The sequence below is a fragment of the Aythya ferina genome (genome assembly GCF_964211825.1).
Source record: "Aythya ferina genome assembly, chromosome: 2".
Taxonomy (NCBI): domain Eukaryota; kingdom Metazoa; phylum Chordata; class Aves; order Anseriformes; family Anatidae; genus Aythya; species Aythya ferina.
In genome coordinates, this window is record NC_140297.1 from 609,009 (window position 1) to 633,396 (window position 24,388).

The window sequence follows — 24,388 nt, forward strand, 5'->3', positions numbered from 1 at the left end:
CGGGGGGCGGTCCCCGGTGCGCCGCGGGGGCTGTCGGGAAGATGGCGGGCTCGGCGGCCGGGCGGCGCTGAGCGCGGGGCGCGGCGGGTCCCGGGCGGCCGCGAGCGCCATGTACGGGGGGGGCGGGGCCGGGAGGGGAGGGGGCGGGGCTGGAGGGAGGGGGCGGGGCCGGGCGGGGGTGGGCGGGGCCGGAACCGGGCCGGGAACCGGGTTGGGGGGGGGCTGGGGCGGGTACCGGGGGGGGCCGGGGCCGGGCCGGGGTCGGGCCTGGACGCACCGGGCCCGGGCCCGGCCCCGCTGAGCGCCGCCCGCTGTTCCCCGCAGGCTGCCCCGGCCGCTCGGAGCCCCCCGCGCCGGCCCGGCCCCGCCATGCTGCGCCTGCCGCCGTGGCTCCGCGCCCTGAGCCGCCCCGGGGCGCGGGGCCCGGCGGGCGCTGAGGGCGGCGGGGCCGGGATCGGGACCGGGACCGGGACCGGGAGCGGGACCGGCAGCGGGATGCTGCCCGGCTGCTCGTGCGGCAGGGCCGGGCCCCGCGCCGTGCTGCTGCCGCTGGACGCCTACGGCCATGGGCTGCTGCGCGCCGTGCCCGCCGAGGGCTGCCGGGCGCGGGGCCCCGGCAAGAGGCGGGGCTGGAGCTTCGTGCAGGAGCGGATGAGCTACGACACCTTCTTCACCATGAAGCGCCTGATCGAGCGCTCGCGCAGCGTGGGCGAGGTGCTGCGCTGGGTGACGCAGAACCCGGGCAAGGTGTCGGCCAGCCACTACCCCATCGCCCTGCACAAGCTGGGGCAGCTCCTGCAGCAGCAGCAGGGCCCGGCCGCCCTCGGCGGGGAGAGCCGCGGGCCCGGCGCGGTGCTGGAGCAGCCCGAGTTCCAGACGCTGTGCCAGGCCATCATCAGCGGCTGCCCCAAGTTCGACAACTTCAGCATCGTCAACTGCCTCTACGCCGCCGCGGCCCTGGGTGAGTGGCCCCCGGGGGTCCCCTGAGCGTCCCGTGAGGGTCCCGTGCCCGGGGCGGGGCCGTGGGGTGCAGCAGGCGCTCGGAGGTCGCATGGGGAAGGGGAGCCGGCGGGTCCTGGTGCGCAGGGACAGGAGCTGGAGTGCAGCTGTGAGCGTGGGTCCTGCTGCCCGTGCTGCCCGTGCAGCTGGGGCTGTGCCTGCTGCAGGCAGAGGCTCTGCCTGGGGCTCACAGCACGATGGAAACCACGGGGGCTGCTCCTGCAGGAGCCGGGGGCTCCCTCCCCGCGTGTTCCCTACCCAGGAAGGAGCCTCCCAGCAGCTCTGGGTTCCCATCCCCTGCAGCAGCCTCTCGTGCTGCGGAGCCTCTCTGGCCTTGTTGCCTCCTTTCCGTCCCGCAGGCAGCGTCCCGAGAGCCCCCTCGTTAGCCTGATTAAGGCCTCGCAGGGCTCTGTTTTCCTCCCGCCCAGTGCGCAGGGATTACGTCTGGTGGCTGCCTGTGGCAGCAGGAGCCCTGCCCTCCCCGCCCTGTGCCCCACGCTGCCGCCCAGCCGCTGCCTTGGCTCTGTGCTGCCCGTTCCCAGCTGCCTGGCGGGGGCCGTGCAGGACTCGGGGCCCTGCCAGAGGCGGGGGGAGGTCTCTGCCCCCCGCGGCCTCGCGGTGCTTTGTGTGTGTTGGCGCCGAGCTGCGGGCTGTCGGCCGCCTCTGCCCGGAGCTGGGCTCCCCCAGCCTGCTCCGGTTTTGACCCACACTTTGTTCCCTGAGCCGCCCCTCCCTGCTCAGCGGCTCGTTAATAAAAGCCCTAACCCGCCTCTCCGAGGGCTGCTCGGGGAACAAAGCAGCTGCTCAGACCAATTCTTCACTTCCCACCTCCTGACCGCTTCCCGGCTGACGGTAACGCGCAGCGACGTGCCCCATGCTGCCCGGCCCTCCTGAAAGCCCTTTTAAAAACCCAAATCTTGTCAGCTGGCGCGGGAGATCAGTGGGCTCCGGGAGCCTCATACGGCGCGCGTAACGCTCCGTGCGCCCGCTGGAAATATCCCTCCTGACACGCCAGGCTTGGCCTTTGCCATTTTTCGTAACCGCGCTGCGCACGTGGCCTCTGGTGGCCTCTCGTCCCTCTGTGGCTGAGTAATGAGCCCGGAGCTGGGGAGAAGTGAGTGAAAAAAGCTCCCTGGGGGCTGAGTGCGAAGGACTGCATCCGAAATACAAAATGTGAAAGTTGGAAACATGCAAAGAGCAACTCCAGCCGCACGGACAGGGGTTGTTTTGGTAGCATGCCGACGCCTCGCCTGTTCTCTAAACAAGGCTTTGAGCGCCTCGAGATGCGTTGTTCAGCCTGGGCAACTCTGGGGCCCAGGAAATCCGCCTTGTTTTTGCAGTTAAGTCAAAGGACTTCTGCATTGGTGAGGTGGCTGGGGACGCTCTGAGGGGTTTGCCCCACAGTGCTGCAGTGCTGATGGCCTGGCCCGTTCCCCCAGAGCCCTGCGCTTCCCTCGTCCCCTCCCTGGCCCACGCCCCGTGACAGACCCAAACTCCTCGGGCTGCGTTCTCGTGCCCCAGCTCGCGGGCACGAGGAGAGGGAGCTGGCCCGGGGGGGCCCTGACCCCGTCCGTCCTGCAGGCCTGCCCGGGGAGTCGCCGCTGGTGCGGGTGCTGGAGGAGGAGTCGCGCAGCCGCCTGGGCCGCTTCAACCAGAAGGACGTCTCCATGGTGTTCAGCAGCGTGATGAGGCTGCACCCGTCCAGCCCGCACCCCCTGGTGGAGTCGTGCCTCAGCAGCCTGGAGCGGCACCTGGAGAAGGAGCGGCACCCCCAGACCCTCTTCCTGCTGCTCTCCTACTACCGGCTGCGCGCGCAGGCGCTGCAGGGCCACCCGGCCTCCGACCAGCAGCTCATCAACAACCGCAAGATCCTGCGGCTCGTCAGGCACACGCTGGGGCAGGTCAGCGCCATGCGCGAGCACGAGCTGGCCCTGCTGGACGAGATGCTGGCCCTGTGCGCGCAGGAGGCCAACAACAAGGCCCTGGAGGCCATCTTCAGCTCCCAGCTCTTCTACGAGAACCGCCAGGAGCGATTCATCCGCAGCATGGCAGGTAGGGGCAGGGTCCTCCCCGGGGCTCGGTGCCCTCTGCGGCCTCACGGCCTCCTGTCTAGCCCCAGATCTCTCCTGGGGCTGTGCCAGCGCCAGCTGGGGCCGTGCAGAGCTCCAGGCCCGCAGCGCTGGCAGCTGGAGCCCCAAGGCTTCTGCAGCACCCTGTGGGTGAGCGCCTGCCCTGCCCCTTGTGCTGTGTGCGGGGGCAGTGGGCTGCTCCCTGCGGGCTCTGCAGAGCAGCCCCTGCCCCCTGCACCCCGGGGCTCTTTGCCTGGGTGCCTGGGGCAGGAACCCCTCAGCCAGGAGCCCGATGACTTTGTGTTTGCCTGGGAGCTGCTCGGATCCTGGATCCGTTGCCGGGCTCCTGTCGCCTCCCCCTGGCCCTCGCCTCTGGGGGGCTGCAGCCCGGGGCCGGCAGCCTCGTGACGCCCGCGGCGCTGTGCCCCGCAGAGTGGCTTCCCCGGAAGGCGGAGAACCTGACGCCCTACACCATGGCCCTGATCGCCAAGTACGTGGCCCGGCACCGCCTGCGCGAGCCGCGGCTGCTCGATACCATCGCCAGCTTCCTGCTGAAGCGCGGGGAGCAGCTGGACAGCAAGGTGAGCCTCGCGCCCGCCCCGCGCCCGGCACGGGGCTGCCCGCGGGGCCCGGCCCGACTCCGTCTCCCTCCGGCCGCAGGTGATCCAGAAGCTGGTGTTTCCCTTCAGCCGCATGAACTACCGGCCCTCCAACCACGGCGAGCTCTTCCCCAAGCTGGAGGCCATCCTGGAGCAGAAGGCGGGCAGCTCGCCCCTGGCCACCGTCAACATCCTGATGTCCATGTTCCAGCTGAGCCACTTCCCCCAGGCCGTCCTGCACCAGGTCTTCTCTCCGGCCTTCATCACCAACGTTATGAGTACGTCGCGCCCTCCCCAGGGTAAACGCGGCCCTTAAGGCGTGGCGGTGAGGTGGAGGTGGGTCTGGACAGCCCCGGGGCCGAGCGGACCCCTCGGGGGGTTGCTCGGGGGCGCGCGGCGGGGCGCGGGGAGCCGCGGGGCCGCCTCCAGCCGCCCTTTCCCCCGCAGGCAGCCCCTACGCGCTCATCGTGCGCCGCTACCTCTCGCTGCTGGACGCCGCCGTGGAGCTGGAGTTCCGCGACTACAGCGGCCCCCGCCTCGACCCGCGCTACCGCGTGCTGATGTTCGAGCACGCGCTGACGGCCGACGAGGCCAACAGGAAGTACAGGTGAGGGGGTTGTGGGGTCAGCACCGGCCCCGCGGGCACCCCGCCGCCTGTCCCCTGCAGCACGGAGCCGTGCGGGGCATGGGGGTGGGCTGGGGGCCTCGTGAGCCTGTCCCGACCCCTCTTTCCCTGCTCAGTTACAAGGGGCTGGTGGCCGAGGCGCTGCGGCAGCTGGTGGGAGAGGAGTGCTACCGGCAGGACGAGGTGCTGCCCCCCGGATACTGCACAGGTAGCTGCCGGCCGGGCCGGGTGCTTGGCTCCACGGCACTCGGGGCGGCCTCAGCCCCGTGCCTCCGGGGTTTTCTCGGGGCAGGGCCGGCCCCGTTGCTGCTCGCTGCCCCCCCAGCACAGCCCGGGCAGCATGAGGCTCTCTGGGGCCGTGGGGCTGGCACAGGGTGGGTTTGCAGGCGCGGCGCTGACCCCGTGCTGTCCCCGCAGACTTCCTGCTGTGGATCAACCGCTCGGGCACGGTGCTGCCCCTCTCCCGCGTCCCCGCAGCTTCCAAGGCTCCTCCTGCCCCCGCCGCGGCCTCCCCCGCCGCCGTCTCCTTGCGCTCCAGCGTGCTGGCCCTCACCTCGGACTTGCAGGACTTTGCCCCGTTCGCCCCGGAGACGCCGGGCAGCCCCCCGGCCCCCCGGGAGAACAACCTGGCGGGGCGCTTCCTCTCCACGCTCTGCCCGGCGCCGGGGGGGCCCTGCTACCAGCCCCCCGCGGACTATTACTGCGGCCTGAGCAAAGAGTCTTCCCTGGAGAGCCAGGGCAGCTCCACCCTCAGCAGCCCCTCCGAGTGCCTCTCGGCGCCGCCCGCCGGCACCCCCGACTGCTCCCCGCGGGGCTCCGCCACCCTCTTCCAGTTCCCCATCGGCAAGATCCTGGAGGAGGAGGCGGCGGCCGCCTGCCCCCCCCGCGAGCACGGCTGCTTCCAGGGGGAGCAGGCCCCGGAGGAGGCGGAGGGACGGAGCCCCCCGCCCGCCGAGGACGCCTGCCCCCCGCCCTCCCCGTGCCGGCCCAGCCCCACCAGGGGGCCCGGCGAGGGGCCGCCGGCAGCCGAGGAGATCCAGAGGTACCGAGCACAGCCCCCGCGCCCCCACCCCGTGCCCTGTGGGGTCAGGAACCGGGGCACAGCGTGTCCCACACAGGGCACGGCTCCCCCACCACCACGGGAGGGGGGGGCCCTTCCCCTGCTGCCCTCCTGCACGGTCCCGGGGAGGCGGGCGCGGGTGCAGCCCCCTTGGGTGCAGCCCGCGGCGCTGCCCTCCTGCCACTGTTGTGTCCCTGCAGGGTGGTGCTGTCGGTCAATGACAAGTGGCATTACTGCCAGAACTCCGACATCCTGGTGGGCTCGCGCGCCATGCGGGACAGGCACCTGCGGCTGCTGGGCTACTGTCTGGTGCAGGTGAGTGCCTGCGCGGCCCCGGCCCCTTCTCCTGGGGCAGAATCCCCTCCGCATCGCAGCATGGGGCGGGGGGTGGGAGCTGGTGTCACTGCCACGGAGCTGTCCCCATGCTCCCTGCTGCTTTCTGTCCCTCCCCAGGGCTCTCACGGGGCTGTGTTGGCAGGACGAGCCCTGGCACCCTGGGGGAGGCACGTGCTGTGCTGTGTCCCCATTTGAGCAGGGGTTGTCCCGTCCCCTGTCACCGCCGTGCTGCAGGGTCCCCGTCCTGCCCCTCCATCCCCCGGTGCTGCAGGGATTGGGGCAGGGGCAGGCAGCTCGGCCTGCTCCCGGGCTGAACCCCCAGTGGCTCGGTGCCATCAGGGTGGGGGTGTCACTGCCTCTGGCCTCCCAGTGTGGGGGGGGCCGTGGGATGAGCCCCCTGCTGTGACAATGATCTTGGAAGCTGGGTGGCTTTGTGTGGTGGCAGCAAGCCCTCGGCCAGCGCCCCGGTGTCTGTGTGCACTTCAGGTGTTCTGTGACGTGTTCAGGTGGGGGCTTCCTGCCACGAGCACCCTGCGCCCACCCCGCGTGCCCCCCGCAGGCAGTGCCAGGCAGCAGAGGGGTCGGACACCCCAGCAGTGCCACGCGGCTCCGTGGTCCCGCTCCCTGTGCTCGTGGTTGCTGAGCTCTCCCTGTTCCTTTGGGCGGCCCTTACAAAAAGGAGGTCCCCGGGCAGTTCAGTTTCTTCCCGAGCTCAGGCCCCGTCCCAGCTCAGCTCTTGCTCTTCCCGTCCGAGGTTTGCTTCCTCCTCGGTCCCCTGGGGCGCTGCCCGGGGCTGGCTGCTCAGTGCCACGGCCCCGTCCCAGACGTCTCCAGCACTGGGGGTTGGCTGTTCCCTGGGTAACCTGCCCCAGTGTCCAGGGGTGCTCATGGACAAAGCCATTTCTTACACATCAGAAAACCTGCTGAGGTTTAACTAGGATTTCCCGTATTTTAGGTGTGCCCATTGCCTCGGTCCCTTCCCTGGCACTGTTTGGGGTCTGGCCCTGTCCTCACCACCTCCTCCCTGTGGGTGCGATGCCCCCAGTCCTTCTCCAGCCTGAGCCTGTCCCGGTGCCCGGGGCTGTTCTGGCCGCAGGACCCAGCCCTGGGGCCCTGCCAAGGGGCAGCGCAGGGCCCTGTGGCCCTGTGCCAGCCGTGGCCCTGCCCCCTGCAGCCTCGTTAGGGCGCTCGGCGTCATTTAGCTCGTTAGTGAGGGTGTGAAATGCTCCTGGCCCCGTGCTGCCTCCTGGGGCGTGCTGCCAGGGGCTTGGCTGCAGCCAGACCTCGCACTCAGCTCTCAGCCCTCAGCCTGGCAGCTCAGCCCCCCGCAGCCTTTCTGTCCCTGCCCGTGCTGTGTGTGTGCCCCTCGCTGTTCTCTGCGGCTGGGGATATTTGGGGGGGGGCTGTGGGAGCTGCCCAGCAGGGCAGACACCCCCCGGCTGCGCTCCTGAGCCAGGAGCTCTCCAGGCTCCGTGCCCCGTCCCTGCAGGGCGCTCTGCGTCGGCCCCGCTTCTCTGTGAGCTCCTGGGCTGGCTGCTGGGGGGGCCGAGCAGCACCGGGTGCCTGTGGTGTAATGGGGACCCCCCCAGGGCCCCCCCCTGCCACATGTGGGGCACTTCCCCCTGGCCCCTTCCGGCCCCGTGCCCAGCTGCCTCTGCAGGGCTGGAGCCTGCGGTTTCCTCGGTTTCCTCCATCCCCAGGGCAGGGGGGGCCGGGGGGGCAGGGGAAGGTTTCCTCTGCAGCCTGAGAGTGCTCTGGGGCAGCACCCGTCCTGTACCCGTTCTGGGGGGTGGTGTGATGGGGTGGCCCCCCTGCTGCCCCCTGTCACGCACCAGGGTCTAGGGGTGCAGGGGAACGTTTAGGGTCCCTGGTGGGCTGTAGGACAGCAGTGTGTGGGGTCAGGGTGAGCGGGGCTCGGCTCGGGGCTCTCCTCTGCCGGGGGCTGCATGTGGGGGGCTGCTGGGCCCCGTCCCCAGCTCCGTGACCACAGTCCCAATCCCATCTGCGGGGCAGAGACCCCAGGGCCGCCCCCTCCCCTCTCCCAGCGGCCTTGCAGTTTGTGGAGGAGGGAGGAGGAACCGCGGGTCCTGCACCCTGCGCCTGGGGTGGGGGCTCCGGGGGGGGCTGGGGGTGCAGCCGGAGCTCTGAGCCCTGCGGGGTCCGGGTCTGCCCGTGCCTGGGGGGGCTGAGGGGGGGTCGGAGGCAGCCTGTGGGGCTGCACTGACGCCCCCGTCCCGTTTCAGCTGCCCTACACGGAGCTGGAGAAGGTGAGTGGCATCGAGGAGGCCAAGCACTACCTGCGGCAGAAGCTGAGGGAGCTGCGCTTCTGAGGGGGGGGCTCGGCCCTCGCCGGGTGGGCGCTGGGGCAGGCGCGGAGCCCCTGGCCGGGGCTGGGGGGGGGGGGGACGGAGCCGCCCCCTTCCCGTGGGGAGCGGGGCTCGGCCGCGGGCACCTGCTGCGCGCCGTGGGGCCGGGGTGGTGTGAGCTATTTATTGCCGTGAGCGTGGGGATGGGGGCGCGACGGGGCCGCTGCGTGGCGGGGCCAGGGGCTGTGTGGCCCCTGAGGGCCCCCCCCGGCCCCGGGGTCGCTGGAGGGGTCTGGTGGTCCTGGGGGATGGGGGGGGGGCCGGGGCCCCCGAAACACTGCTGGGGGGGGGAAGGCTCCGCCGGGACCCCATAGGGGCAGTGGCAGCCCCGCAGTGGGGCAGGAGGGGGTCGGGCAGGGCCGCGGCCACTTGCACAGGGGCTGCTCCCTGGGGGGGGAGGAGGGGGGTGCTTGGGACGCGGGGGTTAAATTTACAATAAAACTGGTGAAAAGTGTGCAAAGTCCGGTCTCTTTATTCGTCCGAGGCTGCGGGCTGCCCCCAGCCCCAGGGAGCTGGCGGGGGGGGAGCCGTGGGCCCCAGGGCCAGCAGCCCCCCCTGCCACGGGCGGTGCGCGGGTGCTGCCCCCAGCCCTGCCCTGGGCGCTCCTCGTGCCGCCACGCTCGCTGCCAAGCTGTTTGGTTATTGCCAGTGCAGTTAAATTAAACGCGGTGGCGGTCGCTTCTAACGCCTGATTGTCGAGCTGGGGCAGGGCACGGGAGTGCTGGGGGGGCTCTGCCCCACGGCGCGGTCAGGACGTGGCCGGGGGGGGGGACACCAAAGGCACGGGCCCCCCGCGCTGCAGCGGCGGCGAGCGGGGTGCCCCGGGGGGTCCCCGTGGGGTCCCCGTGGGGTGAGGCCGCGGGACGGCTTCTCTTTGGCAGGGGGCCCCCGGCCGGCACAGCGGAGCCCCGGGGGGCACGGGGGGCGTGGGGGGGCCCGTCCCCGGCTGCGCAGCCGCTGCCCCCAGCCCCGCGCGGGGCGGCAGCACCGGGGCCCCGCGGGCGGCTCGCGGGCGGGCACAGGCTCACACCGGCATCGGCATCTCGTTGTACTCGTCCACACCTTCCCGCTCGTCGAGGATGGGCTCGGCCTCGTCTGCGTCCAGCTGGGGGAGCGGGGGGCTGAGCGTGCAGCGGGGGCTCCCCCGACCCCCACCACCACCCCCCTGACCCCCCCCCGTGTCCCTCCCCGAGGAGGGCAGCGCGGCGCACGGCGGGGCCGGTACTTACACACTTCATCTCGCGGTCGGTGAAGATGCGGCTGAGCAGGCACATGCGGAGTGGCACCGTGAGGATGAGGATGAAGGGGAAGGCCAGGGAGGCCACCGTGGACATGACGGCCCACAGCACGGCCAGGCACGCCAGCTGCAGCCCGGTGAAGAGGTGCATGCGCAGCGTGCGCACCTGTGTGGGGATGGGCGTCAGGGACGGGGCGCACGGGACCCTGCATCCCCCCCACCTCACCCTGCTGTGCCCCCACCCTGGGACCTGGCTCCTGCAGCCCTTCTTATGTCCCCCCCTCCCCTTCCTAAGCCCCAAGGCAAAGGTCCCGCAGGGGCCCTGGTGCCCCTGACCCCGCTACAGCCCAGGGTGCCCCAGGGGAGGGTCCCGCACCCCACCAGGCAGAGCATGGCCTCTCCCACCCGTGGCACCCCCCCCACCCCCCCCTTCCAACCTTTTTGACGTAGGGGACATCAGGGTGGTGCTTGGGGGGCATCAGCAGCAGCTGCAGGCGCTCGTAGAACTGGATGCCGTTGAGGGAGGTGACGCCCATGTAGAGAAAGATCCCGAAGAGCACGGCCAGCGGGATCTCCTGCAGCAGCTTCCCGATGACGATGGACAGCCCTGCGCAGAGGGGGTGTCTGCTTGGTGCCCCCAGACCCCTGCACCCCTCCCAGCCCCCCACCCACGACTGCCCAGGCCCCGTGTCCGTGTGGGACCCCGGCGGGCAGGGCTGGACCTACCGACGAGCACAGCCACCAGCAGCCCGGTGACCCGCTGCTCCTTCACCTCCTGGATCTTGGGCTTGTCCCCGGGTGCCACGGCCTTGCTCATGACGGTGAGCGCGTTGGCGTGCGTGACGGAGCGCACCGTGGCCGCGGCGAGCCACGGCAGCCCGAAGAGCGCGAAGAAGCCGCCCATGGCCACGATGAGCAGGAGGTCGAGGTGGAAGCCAGAGCCCTTCTGCAGCATCCGCTCCTTCTTGCTGATGATCAGCCTGGGCACAAGGGCGGACTGTTGGCATGGCTCAGCACGGCATGGCATGGCACAGCTTGGCAGGGCTCGGAACAGCACAGCGTGGCTCAGCACTACACAGGATGCTATGGTTCAACACGGCACGGCTCGGCAAGGCTCGGCATGGCAGTTTGGCAAGGCTCGGCATGGCACGGCACAGTTTAGCATGGCACAGTTTGGCATGGCTTGGCATGGCATGGATCAGCACAGATTGTCACAGCTCAGCAAAACATGACGGTTTGGCATGGAACAGCTCAGCATAGCAAGGCATGGCACAGCACGGCACAATACAGCACAGCATGGCACAGCACAGCATGGCATGGCACGGCACAGCATGGCACAGTAAGGCATAGCACAGCACGGCACAGCACAGCACGGCGCCCCCTGCCCCGCTCATGCCCCGCAGGGTGCTGCTGGGCCCCCATCCCAGCCCCGCCGCGCTCACGTGGTGATCTGCGTCTCCATGAAGATGAGGATGAAGACGAGGATGGCGGGGAGGCCGCTGGCCACCATCATCCACACGGGGAAGTCGCTCTTCTCGCCCAGGGGGTTGATCACCCAGCCCCGCTTTTCCGGGGCCGTCACCGAGAACCCGCTGGGCACGCTCAGCTTCTGCGGGGGGCACAAAATAATGGGGGGGCACTGCGGGCTCTGCCCCCAGCTCCCTGGGAGCGAGGAGGCCCCTGCCCCTCGCCAGGGCACAGGGGCACCCGATGGGGCTGGACCCCCGGGGTTGGAGGCAGGGGGATGCCAGGAGCCCGAGGTGGCCGAGTGACACCCCTGAGCCCAGGAGGGAAGGGGGCTGGGGGGGTCCCGCCGTGGCAGCGGCCTGGTGCTGACCTGCGTGAAGGTGTCTTGGATGCTGTAGTCCACCAGCACCATCACCAGGATGGCAATGGGCACCCCGAAGTCCCCGATGAGCCGCCGAATCTGGAGGCAGAGCAGCGTCAGCCCGGCCCCGGCCCCTGCCCGCCCCCCCCTCCCCCAGCTCAGCCCTTGCCCCCCAAAGCCGGGCTCACCCCAGGGCCCCGCGCAGCGCCCGCGCCGCCGTCCCGCCTGCCCCACGCACCCGTCCGGGGAAGAACCGGCTGTTCTTGAACTTGCGCAGGAAGAAGGCGATGAAGAAGGTGCCGGCCATGAGCACCAGCGAGAGCAGCGCCGTGTTGGGCCGCCCCGTCACCTTGGTGGTGGCGCGGCCCCCCGTGCTGTTGGCCGGGGCCGTGCTGCCCTCCCGCCAGGCCTCTGCCTCCGTGCCGTTGGCCCTCGTGCAGTTGTGCAGGGGGTGCTCCTGGAAGATCTGCGGCAGCGGGGGGTGGGGGTCTCAGGCCCGTCCTGGCCCCCGCACTGCCCCGCAGGCGTCCCGGACCCGTGGCTCACCTTGGCCAGCTTGGAGAAGGTCTCGTAGATGAAGATGAGAGAGATGAGGAAGGCGAAGATCTCCTGCGTGAAGCGGGAGACGAAGCGCACCAGGAAGCTGCCCTCGAAGGCCACCATGACCAGCACGATGAGGATGAGCCAGAAGCCGATCCAGACGCGTCCCACCAGGTACTCCAGGTCATTGGAGGTGCAGAACTGCGGGCAGACAGACGGACGGGTGTCAGCAGCAGGGACAGCCCCAGGGCCGGGCGCAGCACCCAGGAATGTCCTCCCCGCTCTCACCGTGAAGAAAGCCTCCTCGAAGACCAGCAGGGGCCCCGAGAAGCCAATGACGAGCAGGGGCTGGGCGCCCAGCAGGCAGAAGAGCACGCCCTGCAGCGACGTGGAGATGATCAGCTCCGACACCCCGATCAGGTCCTGCGTCTTCTCCCCTGCGGGCAGGACAGGGTCAGGCACAGCAGGCGGGACAGGGGCTGCGGCGCCTCCAGGTGCACCGCCTGTCCCCAGCAGCACGGCACGGCACACCCCAGAGCTCACCCAGCAGCCCTCCGAAGGTGATGGCCGGGGACAGCGCGGCGAAGTAGATGAAGATGACGGCGGCGATGCACTGCGGGTTCAGCGCGTCCCTGAAGTCGCTCAGGTACTTGGGGTAGCGCCGCCGCACGTCCCGGATCAGCCCCCCGAAGGGCCGGCCCGTGCGCCGCAGGGGATCGTCCTCGTCCTCGCCCTCGCCCTCCACCACCTTCAGCTTCAGCAGCGCTGCACCCGGGGCAGAGGATGGGCGGTGAGACCCCGCCACGCCGCCCAGACCCTGCCCGGCCCCGGCCCCGGAGGCACCTTTCTCCTCGGGGGACTTGGGCTCCAGCAGCAGCCTCCGCTCCTGCTCCTCCCTCTTCTTCAGCATCTCGCGCTGGAAGTGGGCGACGCTGCGCAGCAGCTCCTCGCCCTGCACCTCCGAGGGCGGCAGCACCACGCTGCAGTCCAGGAACTCGTTGATGGCGTTGAGGAGGTCGTGGCGGTCGTCGGCCAGGTAGGCGGCCTCGTGGAATTGCTGCGGGACGGCGGGGTCAGAGCCCCCGGTGGGGGACTCGGGAAGGGGACGCGTCCAGGACACGTTCCCAAAGCCGGGACGCGGCCCAGGAGACGGCGCTCACCTTGTCGGACATGAGGGTGGAGATGGAGCGCCCGATCTCGTGGTAGTCCATGTGGGTGCTGCTGGGCCCCAGCAGCACGAAGAGGAAGCGCACGGGGACGGGCACCTCCAGCACCGAGTCCAGCTCCACGGCCTCCTGCAGCCGCACGAAGGCCATGGTGGGCTGGTCCAGGAACTCCACGCAGCCTGCGGGGTGTCCAAAGGATGCAGGGGGTCACCTTGGGGTGCCTGGCGTGTGGAGCCCCCCCTGTCCCCCCTCACCACCCCTCCATACCCACAAGCACCACTGTGGCCTCGGCGTTGTCCGGGATCTTCTCCAGCAGCTTCAGCTCGTGCTTGGACTTGGAGCGAGTGATGCCAGCCGGGGGCGGTGGGGCCAGGACCTCCCTCTGGGGGGGCAGAGCTCAGGTCAGGGCCCGGCCCGAGGATGAGGAGCGGCAGCAGGACAGAGGAAGGTTTGGGGGGGGTGGCCGGGCTCACCTCCCGCTCCACGTCGATCCGTGTGTCGTGCTCCACGGCGTGGCCGGCGATGAGGGGCTCGGTGACGGCCGGCTCGCTGCCCTCGCCCACGTGGTTGGTGCTGTGGTGGTGCACGAGCAGCGAGCCCAGGCTGCCGGCCGAGATGTTGCGGGGGAAGGAGAAATCCTTCTCGTCGCTCGGGTGGCTGCGGGACAAACCCAGGGCTGTCTGCGGTGGCACCACCTCTCCGCGTGCCCGAGGGGCTCCTGGTGCCGACTGCCCCGGGGGAGCTCCCAGCGTCCCAGTGTGGACCGGTGGCACCAGGGACAGCGCTGTCCCCGCTGCCGTGGGGAGCAGAGCCCAGGGGAGTGGGAGGCTGTGGGGTCGCTGCCCCCTGCTCACCTGTGCTTGAGCAGCAGCGCCCGCAGCACGTTGGCGCGGTCCTCAGCCCGGATCTGGTCGGTGATGACCATCTGCTCCACCACCTGGTGAGCCACCCCCGGCAGAGTCTTCTGGTCCAGGTCGAGGAGCACAGCACCTAGGGCAAGGGAACGACGGCTGAGGTGAGTGGGGCCAGGGGTAGAGCTGCCTGCACCCTGAGGGGCTGCCCCCTGCCCTACCGTGGGACAGGGTCTTGCGCAGCTCCAGGAGGCTGCGGAAGGACAGCGAGGCCACGTGCGGCTTGCCCCAGCGGTCCGTCTCCTCCTCCACGTCCTCCTCAAACTTGATCCAGCGCGCCGTCTCCTTCCACTGCAGCTCCTGGTTCTTGTCCACCACCAGCTCGTTCAGCTCCACGAACACCTGAGGGCACAGGCGGGTCAGCGGGGACACCCCAGGGCAACAGGGGGGGCGGGCGCTGGCAGCCCCCCTTCACTGGGCCCTGAGCGAGATGGCTCCTCTGGGGTACCCTGGCGAGCAGCGGGACCCCCGCCGTGCCCCAGCCCCCCCGGGTGCAGCCCCCACCTCGTGTGGCTGCCGGTCCTGCTTGCGGTGCCGCGTGCTCGGCTCCTTGTGGTCCTTGCTGACGTGGACAACCTGCGCCTTGGCGCTCTTCCGCACGAGGTGCCGGCGCACCCCGGGCACGTCCTCGAAGCGGTGACCTGCCAGAAACGGGGACGGATGGAGGTGGGGGCAGGCGGGTAACCCACGGGGGGCACGGCCCCGAGAAGAGAACCCCCCGCACCACGCAGCCTTGGGGAGCCCGTCCCCGGCAGTAGCCCCCCGGCAAGCTCAGAGACTGCAGCTGGGGCAGGGCAACCACCACCACGGGGCTGGGGGCCACGGGAGCAGGAGGTGGGACTCGGCCAGGGAGGATGGGGCCGCGTTGGCAAGCACCTGCACAGCGAGGAGCAGCCGCCCGTGCACCCCTTGCCAACGGGCTGCGGGTGCGCTGAGGGCAGAGAGCTCCCCAGGGAGCTGTTAGGGCAAAGGCAGCCCGGGAAGTCCCGGAGCTGCAAGCTGGAGAGCCCCCGGGGGAGGCATCGCCGCCGCCTCCTGCTCCAGCCGCCCTGGGTGCCAGCCCCTGGCCGCGTGCCACTGGCGCTGCTCCTGCCCGTCCTCGGCGCCCGGCATCCCCTGCGCCCACAGCCTGCGCCCAGCCCTGCTCGGACCCAGCCCCGCGCACGGCTCCGGCTTTGAGGTGGCCAGCGCGGCTCTGTGCTCCCCGGCCCCCCTCGCCCAGAGCCCACTCACTCTTCATGTAGTCCAGGTCGGCCGAGGCCAGCGTCTGGGCCTCCGACTCGTCCGTGGGCATCTTCTGGTACTGCGCCTGCTCCGCGCCCGTCATGCTGCCGATCCGCCGCCTCTCGTGCAGGTTGTAGCTGCGGTGCCCCGGCTGGGACTTGGCCGCGGGGCGGCCGGGGGAACCGGCTTCCTCGGCGGCCGGGCCCTCCGCTGAGCGTCCCTCCTCGGCATTGGGGCTGCAAGGCAGGCACCACCCCGGGGCTGAGCCCCTGCTGAGCCCCACAGGACGGGGCGCCCGGACCCCCGGCCCCATCGCTCACCTGGCTGCCCTGGCTGCCTTGGGGGACACGGCCCTGCAGGGCTCTGCCGGGGGGGCTGGCGGTGCCGGGGGTGCTGCCGGCTCCTCTGCGCGGCGGTCGGCCGCCTCGTCCTCCTGCAGGAAGAACTGCGACCAAGGGCAGGGGAGAAATTGGCTCCCACGGGCACCAGCAGCCCCCCGGCCCCCGCGCTCCCTGCCCCGAGCGGCCCCCACCTGCACGGCCTCCGGCGGGGCGCCCTGCAGCAGCTCCTCGGCGGAGCGCTCCGTCTCCGTGTCGCACGCCTCGTCCTCATCCTCTTCGGCCTCCTCGATGGTGGGGGTCTCTCCGGGGGCAGAGGCGCGGGGGCGCTTCTTCTTGCCCTTTTTGGGCGCTCCCTTCTTGCGGCGGGCGTCGGGGGGCAGGTGCGTGGAGAGCGGGTGGTGGATGTGGTGGGACGACTGGCGGTGATCTGGGGGGACGGGGCGGGGTGGGCGCGCTGCCGCCCCGCTCGCCCTGCCCGGGGCCCTGCCCGCGCCCCCCGCCCCACTCACACTCGAAGTCCTCCTCGCCGTAGCTGCGCCCGGCCTCCTCGGCGTTGCGGGGGTGCGAGTCGCTCAGGATCTCCTCGAAGCGCTCCACGCCCAGCGCCTTGTTCAGGTCCTTCTCCTCCTCCTCCTCCTCCCCAAACTTGGGCGAGCCGGGGCCCAGCGCATCCTGCTCGGGCTGCGGGGGGGGGGCGCGGGGCTGAGCGGACACCGGGACCCGCCGAGCCCCCTGGACCCCCCGACCCCCCCCGGCCCCACCGCGCATCCCCGCGCCCCCCGGTGCCGCCCCCCGGTGCCGCGCCCGGTCCCTGTCCCCGCCGTGCCCCGGGTGCGGGCGCTGGGTGCGGGCGCGGCGCGCCCCGGCCGGTGCCGTCCCCACCTGAGTCATGGCGGAGCGGCGCGGAGCCTCCCCCGGTGCTTCCCCCGCGGCGGCGGCGGCGCTTTATGGGGGCGGCCGGGAAGGTCACGGCGGCGGCGGCTCCGTCCCCCCCCCGCCTCGCCAAATATTGACGGAGCCGCCCCGCGCCCGCCTCAAGGTGACAGCGGCGCGCAGAGGGCACCGCGCCGCGCCCGCAGCATCCCGGCACCGCGCGCCCCCCCCGGTAACGCGCGGCCCCCCCCCGGTACCGCGCCCCCCCCGGCGTGTGCGCGGCGCCCCCCGCACTGCGCGGAGCCTGCCCGGCCCCCCCGCCCCCCCCCCCCTTGCACCGTCATCCCGCGGGCACGCACGGCCCCCCCCCACACTCCCCTCCCCGTTCTCCCCCCCCCGGGCCGTGCCCGGGTCCCGCTCGGGGCCGCGCCGCCGCCGCCGCCCCCCCCGGGCTGCACAAAGAGGGGAGGGGGCGCTGCCAGCCCCCCCCCATGGGCAGCTCCCCCCACAAACACCACAACCCAGGAGGCCCCAAAGGGCCCTGCCCTTTGAAGCCGGGCAGAGCCCCCCTGGACCCCCCCCCGGGGGCTCCCCCCACCCCCAGGCTGCGCACGCTGCCCCCACACCCCAACCACCAGCCCCCAGCTCTGAGCAGCCGCAGCGCCCTGCTGCCCCCCCCCAGGACCCCCCCATCGCTGCCTGAGCTGTGAGCGCAGCCCCCAGCCCTGGCCCCCAGCCCCGTGCCCCCGCACTGACCCCTGGCCGAGGACCCCCCCCACCGTGCCAAACCCGCCCCCGGCCCTGGCCAGGCGTCACCAGGCACCGGCGGCCCCCTCCGTGGGTCCCCGGGGCTGAGCCCTCCCCATCCCAGGAGCGGCTCTGGCGGGCGATGCCCCACGCCCCGGGCACGCTGGTGGCACTGCCACCGGCCCGGCACAGCCTCGGGCCCCCAGATGGATGGGGACAGGAGCCCGTGGCCGGGCAGTGCGGGACGCGAGGCCAGGGCTTACCGGGGGGCTCAGGAGGAAATCCATGGGTGGCGGAGCACTGAGGAAGGGGCTGGGGCCACAGCGCCTGTGCCACCCGCAGGTCCCATCCCCAATCACGTGCCGCGGCAATGGGGCCTTGCCCAATGGCTGGGGGCAGCCATCCCGCGTGCCACGAGGGGTTAATCATTAACCCCGCTCCCGGCAGCCCCATAAACCCCAGCAGAGCCCTGCCGTGTGCTGGCACCGGGCACGGCACCGGCAGAGCCTCCCCTCGAGGGCACCCCCAGCCCCACAGCCCTGCCCCACGGCAGCGCACCGGGCTGGGCACCGTGCGGCCCCGCGGGCAGCCCCTCGCTCCAGCAGGGCCGTGCCGTGCCGTGCCATCCTGCTCCATGCCGTGCCCCAGGATGCTGCGGTTCCCCAATCCTGGCAGACCACCGCCCGCAGCCCCCCGGCCCCCCGGCAGCACTTACGCTCTCGAAGGCCGACGAGACGATGTGGTGGATCTCGGAGGACACCTGGGAGTGGCTCATGGCGCTGGCCGCGGGGCACGCTTAGCCCTTCTCCTTCTCACGGGGTCTCAGAGGGCGGTGTTGGGACAGCATAACCTGGGGGAGCAGAGCGGGGGGCTCGGGGGAGGGCTCCCCGTGAGCCCTGCAGGGCCGTGCCGCTGCCCAGCCGTGCCCCAGAGCCCCGCACCCAGTGCCACCTCCAGCCCCGCGGCTGCAGCAGCCCCGGCAGGGCGCCGCAGGGAGGGCGGCCGCGGTTGGCGTCCCTCCGGCTGACCCGGGGGCCGGGGAGAGAAAGAAAACAGCGGGGCGGGCTGCGCCCCGGGGCCGGCTCCAGCCGGGTTTGTCTTGGCCGCGGGGTCCGAGCAGGAGAGCGGGCGCCAAGACAAACGCCGGAGGAGAGCGGGGCCCAGGGCTGGGCTTGGACGGGGCCCAGCCCCTCGGCGTGACCCTGAGCGCGCTGAGCCCGGCCCCGCGCGGCACGGACCCCCAGACTGGACCCCCAGACGGGCACCCCCGCCGCCCTCCTTCACCCCAAACCCCTCCACGCGCCCTCCTCCAGCCCCGCGCCCCCCGCGCCCCCCACTTGCCCTCGGCAGCTCCCCGGGCCCCGGCTGAGCCCTGGGTGCCGGCGTGCCGGGTTTATTGCGGCGGGCGGCCCCACGTGACGGCGGGGACCGCGGAGGGTGGTGATGGATGACTGCGCCTCACATGGGCGCCTCGCCGCCCGCACCCGCACCCCTCCCGCCCCCCGCCCCACACCTGCGACCCCTCCGTGCGCCCCACACCGCCGCCACCCCGCACGTGGGGTGCTGCTGCCGCGGGCTGCTGCCCCCCCCCCCCCCAGGCTTTAAGGGGGCTGCTTGCCCCCCAAACCCCGCTGGCCGTGCCCCCAGGAGCAGGCGGGAGCCGCCCTGAGCCACTCTTTCCACACCGCGGGGTTTTCCAGGAGCCGTCCCCGCAGCCCCGTGCCCTTGCCAAGGTGGCTGCTGCCCATCAGCAAGGGGAGGCGAGGCGGGGGCAGGCACGGCCGCAGATAAGGACGGTGTTTGTGCGCCACCCCCGGCCCGGGGTGCCTGGCCGTGCCCTGCCAGCACAAACACCGCCACGGGCGGCACGGGGCCACGCTCCCCCTCTCCCCAACCCGTGCCCGGAGCCGTGGCCGGCCTCGAGGAGCTGCGGCCTCGGTGCCCGCCGGGACTGCGTCTCCTCGGGCCCTGCTCAGCCGCGGTGCGGTGCCAAGCCGGGCACGGCGCGCTGCCCGCGGCTGCTGGCTCTGGGCTCGGCGCTGCCCGGCTCCGGCTGCTCCCTAATCCCGGGGCCGGAGCCAGAACATCCACATTCCAGCCGAGCGAGCGCAGATTAGCGACCTGACCTGCCGGGGCGCCCGCCAAACCGCCGCTGCCACTCCCCCGCCGCCGGCCGGGGCGCGGGACGGGGAGCCCCGGTGTGTGCCCCGCAGCCCCGGGGAGGGACACGTCCCGCGGCCCCCGCGGCCACCGCACCCTGCAGGGCATGGGGACGGCCGGGGGCTCCCAGTTCCCATCATCTCTGCAGGAACTGTGCGGCTCTGGTCGCACCAGTGCGCCCAGTGGGGATGGAACTGGGGGGGGGACACAAGCTGGTGCCTGCTCCGGCAGAGCCGGGACCCCCAAAATGCCCCCTGCGGTCCCCCAGCCCCTAGGGCTGCAATGGGGGGAGGTGAAGGGGGAAGGGGGGGGTGAGCTCTGCTGTGCCAGGCAGCACCCGGGCACGGGGATGGGGAGGATGAGCCACCCGACAGCGGCAGCACGTGCTGAGCACGCAGCGGGGGCACAGGCACCCAGAAGAGCCTGGCTGGGCGCAGATGGAGCCTCCACGCGGCTCCAGCCCCGCTGGGGGGGCATGGCCACATCACCCCATGGGAGCAGCCCCGCTGTGGTGCGTGGGCCCCCACCCAAGGGTGCCAGGTCTGGTGCAGGAGCGCTCTCGCCGCTGCCCTGAGAGGCTTTGCTGCCTTTAATCCTGGCTGCAGCTCGCAGGGCTTAGAGCCTCGTAAACACCTCTGGGACTGCGCTGGGCAGAGCGCAGCTGGGAAGCGGTCCTGAGCCGTGTGCTCATGGCACCGGGGAGCCGTGTGCTAACCCGCCTCCAGCCCCTGCACGCCTGCCCCTTGCCCAAAAGGGGGGCTCCGAGCACTGCCCCGCTCCCCTGGCCTTCGGCGGTGCCACAGCGGGGACCCAGCAGGACCGCGGGGCCGGCAGAGCCGCAGCACCCGGCCACAAGGGCTGCGGGCACCCTTGGCTGACCCCGCTGGAAAGGGTGACGGGCGCCAGGCCCTCTGCTGCCCCGCTGGGGCTGAGTCACCGCGAGCGCGGCCGGGCGGAAACGGCTCAGCAGCTCGTGCCGCGGCCGGGAGAGGAGCCACGAGGAGCCCTGAGTCAGGCGCTCCCGCACCGGGCACCCCGCTGGTCCCGCACCCGCTCCCCGCAGCCCCGCGGGGCCGGGAGGACGCCCCGGTCCCCGCACCCCTGGCCCCGCAGGAGCCCCCCGCGCCCCGCAGCAGAGCCGGTCCCGCAGCGCTCCGCGTGCGGCGTTTCCCAGGCCCTGGCGCGGCACAATGGGCTGTTGTTTGCCGGGAACAATCCCGCTCAGATAAGCAGGGCAGGTCCCCGATAGGGAGATAGGGCTGCCAACACCGCTCTGCGCCATTAATTACCGCCTGGCTCCGCTCGGTGCCTGTGCGTGAGCCGGCTCTGCTGCTCCCGCCCCGGTGCTGCCGCCGCATTCCTGGGGCCAGCCTCGACCTGCCCGCCTGATCCCGCCTAAGACGATTACAGGGCATCGTCCCGGCCCCGCGGCACCACGCCTGGCGCTCCCGGGGCTGCTCCCGGCCCCGCTGCAGCACCCAGCAGCAGCTCCCTGGACGCAGCACCCCCACCACCACCACCACTGCTCGTGCCCGTGCCGCTGGCCACCCACACGCAGCCCCGTGCCTCTCCAGAGGTGGATGCCCCAGGCACTCATCCACGAGCCACACGTTTGTGCCCACAGGCCAGGGAGCAGCCCTTGGTGGCCGCTGCCCCAGGTTTTGGAGCCTCATCCACAGCCTGGCCGCGGGACCCAGCCCAGCCACCGCTGCCCGAGCTGGGCCCGCTCCATGGACACTGCCCCTGGCATGCTCCGGGTGCGCTGCCACAGGCTCAGCGTGGCGCTGGGCAGGCTGTGCCCTGCACTGGGTGGACGTGTCCCAGCCCCAGCCCTGCCCCGGTCAGCGGGGAGAGGAGCCCCGGTGCCACGGCCCCACGTGGGAACCCAACGGGGGCTGCGTGGTGATGGGCACCGCTGACCCCGTGGGGCTCCTGGGGCCTTGTCCCCCCAGTACCCCCGCTGTGAGCGGCCAGAGGTGATGCTGCACCAGGTCACCAGCAGCCGTGGGCCCCCCACCCCTTCTCATGGGGCTTTTTTGGGGGGAATGTCCCCATTGTCCCCATTTCCCATTCTCTATGCACGGTCCCCCACCCATCCCTCTGCGCATTGTGTCCCAGCGCACCCGAGGGGGACCAGGGACAGCCACAGCCCCAGAGAGCTGCATGCACTGCCCCGACCTGGTGGGATGGGGTCCCTGTGCCCCCACGGAGAGCAGGCTGGGGGTGCTGAGGGGGCCGGCACCGCGAGGAGCCCCCACAGCCCCCAGCCCCACACCGTGTGGGTCGCGGGACAGCCCCCTCCCTCTGCAGCAGGTGGGCTGCCCTGTCCCTGTCCCTGTCCCCACCATGGCACCAGGAGCTCGGTGGTGACGAGGAGCCCCCAGGGGAGCAGGGCTGCAGCCTTGGGCACAGCTCAGCCCGGGGCACCCGGCCGCCCACCCCATCCCACGGCAGCGGGAGGACGAGGAGGAATTTGGTGGCTGCAGCCGCTCGCTAATCCCCCTGCTCCTGCCCAGGACATTCCTCAGCTCCGGGCGCAGCAGCCATTCGGGGCAGCAAGGCCCCAGCCCGGTATCACCGTGCCAGCGGCACCAGCCCGTGACCGGCACCCCAAGGCTGAGCTGCCTCCGCACCCCGGGGTGCTGGGCTCACCGTGCCCCCCATGGGTCACCGGCGTCACCGGCACCTGCAGTGGCCGTGCGCATGCGGCCACCCCTGAGCCCCCTGTCCCGGTCCTGCCACCCCCCCGCTCACCTGGCGGCTCCGTGTGGCCCCGTGAGCCCCCGGCAGAGCCGGGCCTGCAGCGCAGGGGGTCGGGGAGCCCGCGCCTGCTCCCACGGCCATGGCAGGCGGCGAGGGATGGAGCGGGGCCCGCTGCCACCAGCACGCCGCAGCCCCCCTCGGCACGGCTCCCGTGGCCGCCGAGGTTCTCTAGACACTGCAACTTCAGAAGCCGCCACCAAAAATATCCTCCTCCCCCCGCTCGGTGACCTCAAAACAACCGGATCCAGGGGATGAATCACGGCGCTGCTCCGCGCGCACGCCCACACGCGGTGCCACCGCCACGGCCCCGGGGGGCCGGCGTCCCCCCCCGGCAGCACGGGGACACGGGGCCGCCCTGGGAGCTGCCGGCCAGACCCCACAGTACCCCAGCCCAGGGGGCTCCGTCCCACAGCAGCCACCAGCCCCTGCCCCATCCCGAGGGCTGCGGCCACCCCAGGGTGCGCCCAGGGAAGGATCAGGCGCAGCCGCACCGCGGGCTCGGCAGGGTGCCTGGGGACAGGCGCCAGCACAGCCCCTGCCCCCCGGCCGGGCTGGGGGCTGCGTGCCCACCCTGCCCCTGCCCGGCCCCACTCACCCCATCGCCCGGCGCCGTGCTCCTGCTGCTCCTCGCTCCCGTGCTGCAGGCCCCGAGGGAGCCCCCGGGACAGGATTGTGCCCCGTGGGGCCGGGAACCCTCGGCACAGCCCCTGCCGCGGGCTGAGCTGGCCGCTGTCTGTCTGTCTGTGTCTGTCTGTCTGTCTGTCCGCCCGCTCTGTGCTCCGAGCTGCCAAGTGCCCGGACAACGCCGGGAGCTTTTATACCGGTGCGCGAGGAAAAAAAAAAGCAGCAGCAGCAGCAGCAGCAGCGAGACTCTTTGTTCCGTCAAGCCTGTAACAGGCCACTTTATCCAAACACCGCTCCAGTGCCAAGTCCCAGTAACTGTTCTGAGGCAGCCACACCTCTGCGCGCGGCGAGGCTCCCGCTGGGCACGGGGGCCGGCGAGAGGCGAGCGTGGCCGGGCTGGGGGCGGCCGTGGCCAGGAGAGGCTCCTGCGGGGGACGCGGGGAGGGTCGGGTGGCACCGGGGCACCGCGGGGAGCAGGACGCGCACCCGGCTTCACGGCACCGGGAGCCAGCGTCCCGCAACGGGACAGGCACCGGGCGAGGGGCACGGGGGGACGCAGCAGCAGGAGATGGGGGGCTGGGGGGGGGCAGCCCCGTTCCCTGTGCCCGCTCGCTGGCTCCATCGCGGTGGGGTCGGGCGGCGAGCCCGGGCTGCGCGGCGCTGCGCTCCCCGCTAATGACAGGGCTGCGCCGGGGCCCGGGGCCAGGCTCGGTCCCACGGCTCCCGGGGGGGCTCCCCTCTGCCCGGCCCCGGGGTCACCGCCGTGCCCCCGCACCCGTCCTGGCCCCGTGCTGCCACCCCCGGCCACGTCTCCGCCAGCCCCCGGGGGGCTCCCCGGTGTTTCTCGGTGCCCCGTGCCCGGGGGGAGCGGAGCAAAGTGGGGCAGGGGAGAGGCGGCACCGCTCGGTGGGCAGCCCACGGCCACGGGGTCACCGGGGGTCACCGGGGGTCACTAGGGGTCACCAGGGGTTACCGGGGGTCACCGGGGGCACCCACGCAGGGTCCCCACCGAGCCCCCCGGCCGTGCCCTGCCAGCTACGGGTGCAGGCAGCCGGGGGGGGGGGGCTGCACACCCACCGGTGCTACCGGGGGGGCACATCTGGGGGGTGCTGCCCCTCGGGGGGGGTCCGCGCCACCGGCTGGGCTCGGGACCGAGCGGCACCGCGGGGCCGGAACCCCCCCGGGGTTACCGAGGGGACCCCTCCCCCCCGCCCCCCCCAGCAGCCCCGGGACCGTCCCCAGCCCCCCCCGAGGCTGCCCCGGGGCGGCGGCGGCACCGAGCGGCGGGGCCGGGCCCGCGGCGCCGTTCCCCAGCCCCGGAGCCTTGCGCAAGCGGCGGCCCCGCGGGAGGGGGGCACCGAGCCCCGCCGGGACCGGGCCGGGGGGGGGCGGCCGGGGGGGGCTCGGGACGGCACCGGGGGAGCCTCGGGGCTGCACGGGGACCCCGGGGGCGCGGAAGGGCGGAGGGGAGGAACCGGGAGCGGCCCCGGTGCGGGCGGGGACCGCGAGGACCCCGGAGCCGCCCCCCCCCACCTCTACGGGCGCCCCGTCGGGGCTGGGAGCGCGGCCGGCAGGCGCTGAGCCCCGCGGGGCTGCCCGGGCCGGGCACTTACCGGAGCTCCGCGCCGCGCCTGGGCCGGGCCGGGGCCGCTCTGTGCGGGGCGGGGCGGGGCGGGGCGGGGCGGACCCGGAACCCGGCCCGGGAGCGGCACCGGGCGGCGGCGGGGCTCGAACCCGCGGCCACGGGGATAGGGAGGTGGGGGGGGGGGGGGCGCGGGGGGCGTGGTCACGGCATGGGCGGGGCTATCGCGGGGGCTGCCGGGAGGTGTGGCTGCACCGGGGAGGGTGTGGCCGTGCCGAGGGGCGGGGCTATCGCGGGGGCTGCCGGGAGGTGTGGCGGTACCGGGGAGGGCGGGGCCT

General features: G+C 72.8%; 2 protein-coding genes across 8 annotated transcripts; one reads left to right on the top strand and one right to left on the bottom strand.

The window, feature by feature from the left end:
• On the top strand, positions 1-8,514 carry FASTK (Fas activated serine/threonine kinase). 4 transcript variants are annotated; one of them, XR_014689493.1, is made up of 10 exons: positions 1-111; positions 325-961; positions 2,581-3,051; positions 3,501-3,649; positions 3,758-3,966; positions 4,115-4,274; positions 4,409-4,500; positions 4,710-5,334; positions 5,553-5,667; positions 7,932-8,514. XR_014689493.1 is itself a non-coding variant. In XM_084509021.1 (10 exons), exons 2-10 carry the CDS (start codon positions 370-372, stop codon positions 8,016-8,018), a joined length of 2,529 nt encoding a protein of 842 aa, XP_084365147.1. In that variant the 5' UTR covers positions 1-111; positions 325-369; the 3' UTR covers positions 8,019-8,514. The 4 variants fall into 4 exon arrangements, 2 of the variants coding, with proteins under 2 accessions (XP_084365147.1, XP_084365148.1); XR_014689494.1 differs by having other exon boundaries at positions 3,758-3,945; XM_084509021.1 differs by having other exon boundaries at positions 3,729-3,966.
• Positions 8,507-24,207, bottom strand: SLC4A2 (solute carrier family 4 member 2). Of its 4 annotated transcripts, XM_084509017.1 has the most exons (23): positions 24,082-24,207; positions 17,637-17,771; positions 15,811-15,982; positions 15,493-15,728; positions 15,281-15,405; positions 14,970-15,196; positions 14,241-14,377; positions 13,898-14,078; positions 13,680-13,815; positions 13,299-13,482; positions 13,093-13,207; positions 12,820-13,004; positions 12,503-12,716; positions 12,203-12,424; positions 11,948-12,096; positions 11,666-11,860; positions 11,358-11,585; positions 11,129-11,218; positions 10,734-10,900; positions 10,018-10,271; positions 9,729-9,898; positions 9,284-9,457; positions 8,507-9,159 (listed from the first exon to the last, which is right to left on the bottom strand). In XM_084509017.1, exons 2-23 carry the CDS (start codon positions 17,694-17,696, stop codon positions 9,079-9,081), a joined length of 3,702 nt encoding a protein of 1,233 aa, XP_084365143.1. In that variant the 5' UTR covers positions 17,697-17,771; positions 24,082-24,207; the 3' UTR covers positions 8,507-9,078. The 4 variants fall into 4 exon arrangements, with proteins under 4 accessions (XP_084365143.1, XP_084365140.1, XP_084365141.1 ...); XM_084509014.1 differs by having other exon boundaries at positions 12,203-12,716; XM_084509015.1 differs by lacking the exon at positions 24,082-24,207 and adding an exon at positions 22,440-22,571 and having other exon boundaries at positions 12,203-12,716.
• Between the last annotated feature and the right edge of the window lie 181 nt (positions 24,208-24,388).

Coding starts and splice junctions, on each gene's coding strand:
- FASTK (XM_084509021.1), top strand. CDS start 370: ATGCTGCGCCTGCCGCCGTGGCTCCGCGCCCTGAGCCGCCCCGGGGCG. Junction 962..2,580: donor CTACGCCGCCGCGGCCCTGG/GTGAGTGGCCCC, acceptor TCCGTCCTGCAG/GCCTGCCCGGGGAGTCGCCG. Junction 3,052..3,500: donor ATTCATCCGCAGCATGGCAG/GTAGGGGCAGGG, acceptor TGTGCCCCGCAG/AGTGGCTTCCCCGGAAGGCG.
- SLC4A2 (XM_084509014.1), bottom strand. CDS start 17,696: ATGAGCCACTCCCAGGTGTCCTCCGAGATCCACCACATCGTCTCGTCG. Junction 11,586..11,665: donor CCTTCTCCAAGCTGGCCAAG/GTGAGCCACGGG, acceptor CCGCTGCCGCAG/ATCTTCCAGGAGCACCCCCT. Junction 9,160..9,283: donor CCGACCGCGAGATGAAGTGT/GTAAGTACCGGC, acceptor CCGCTCCCCCAG/CTGGACGCAGACGAGGCCGA.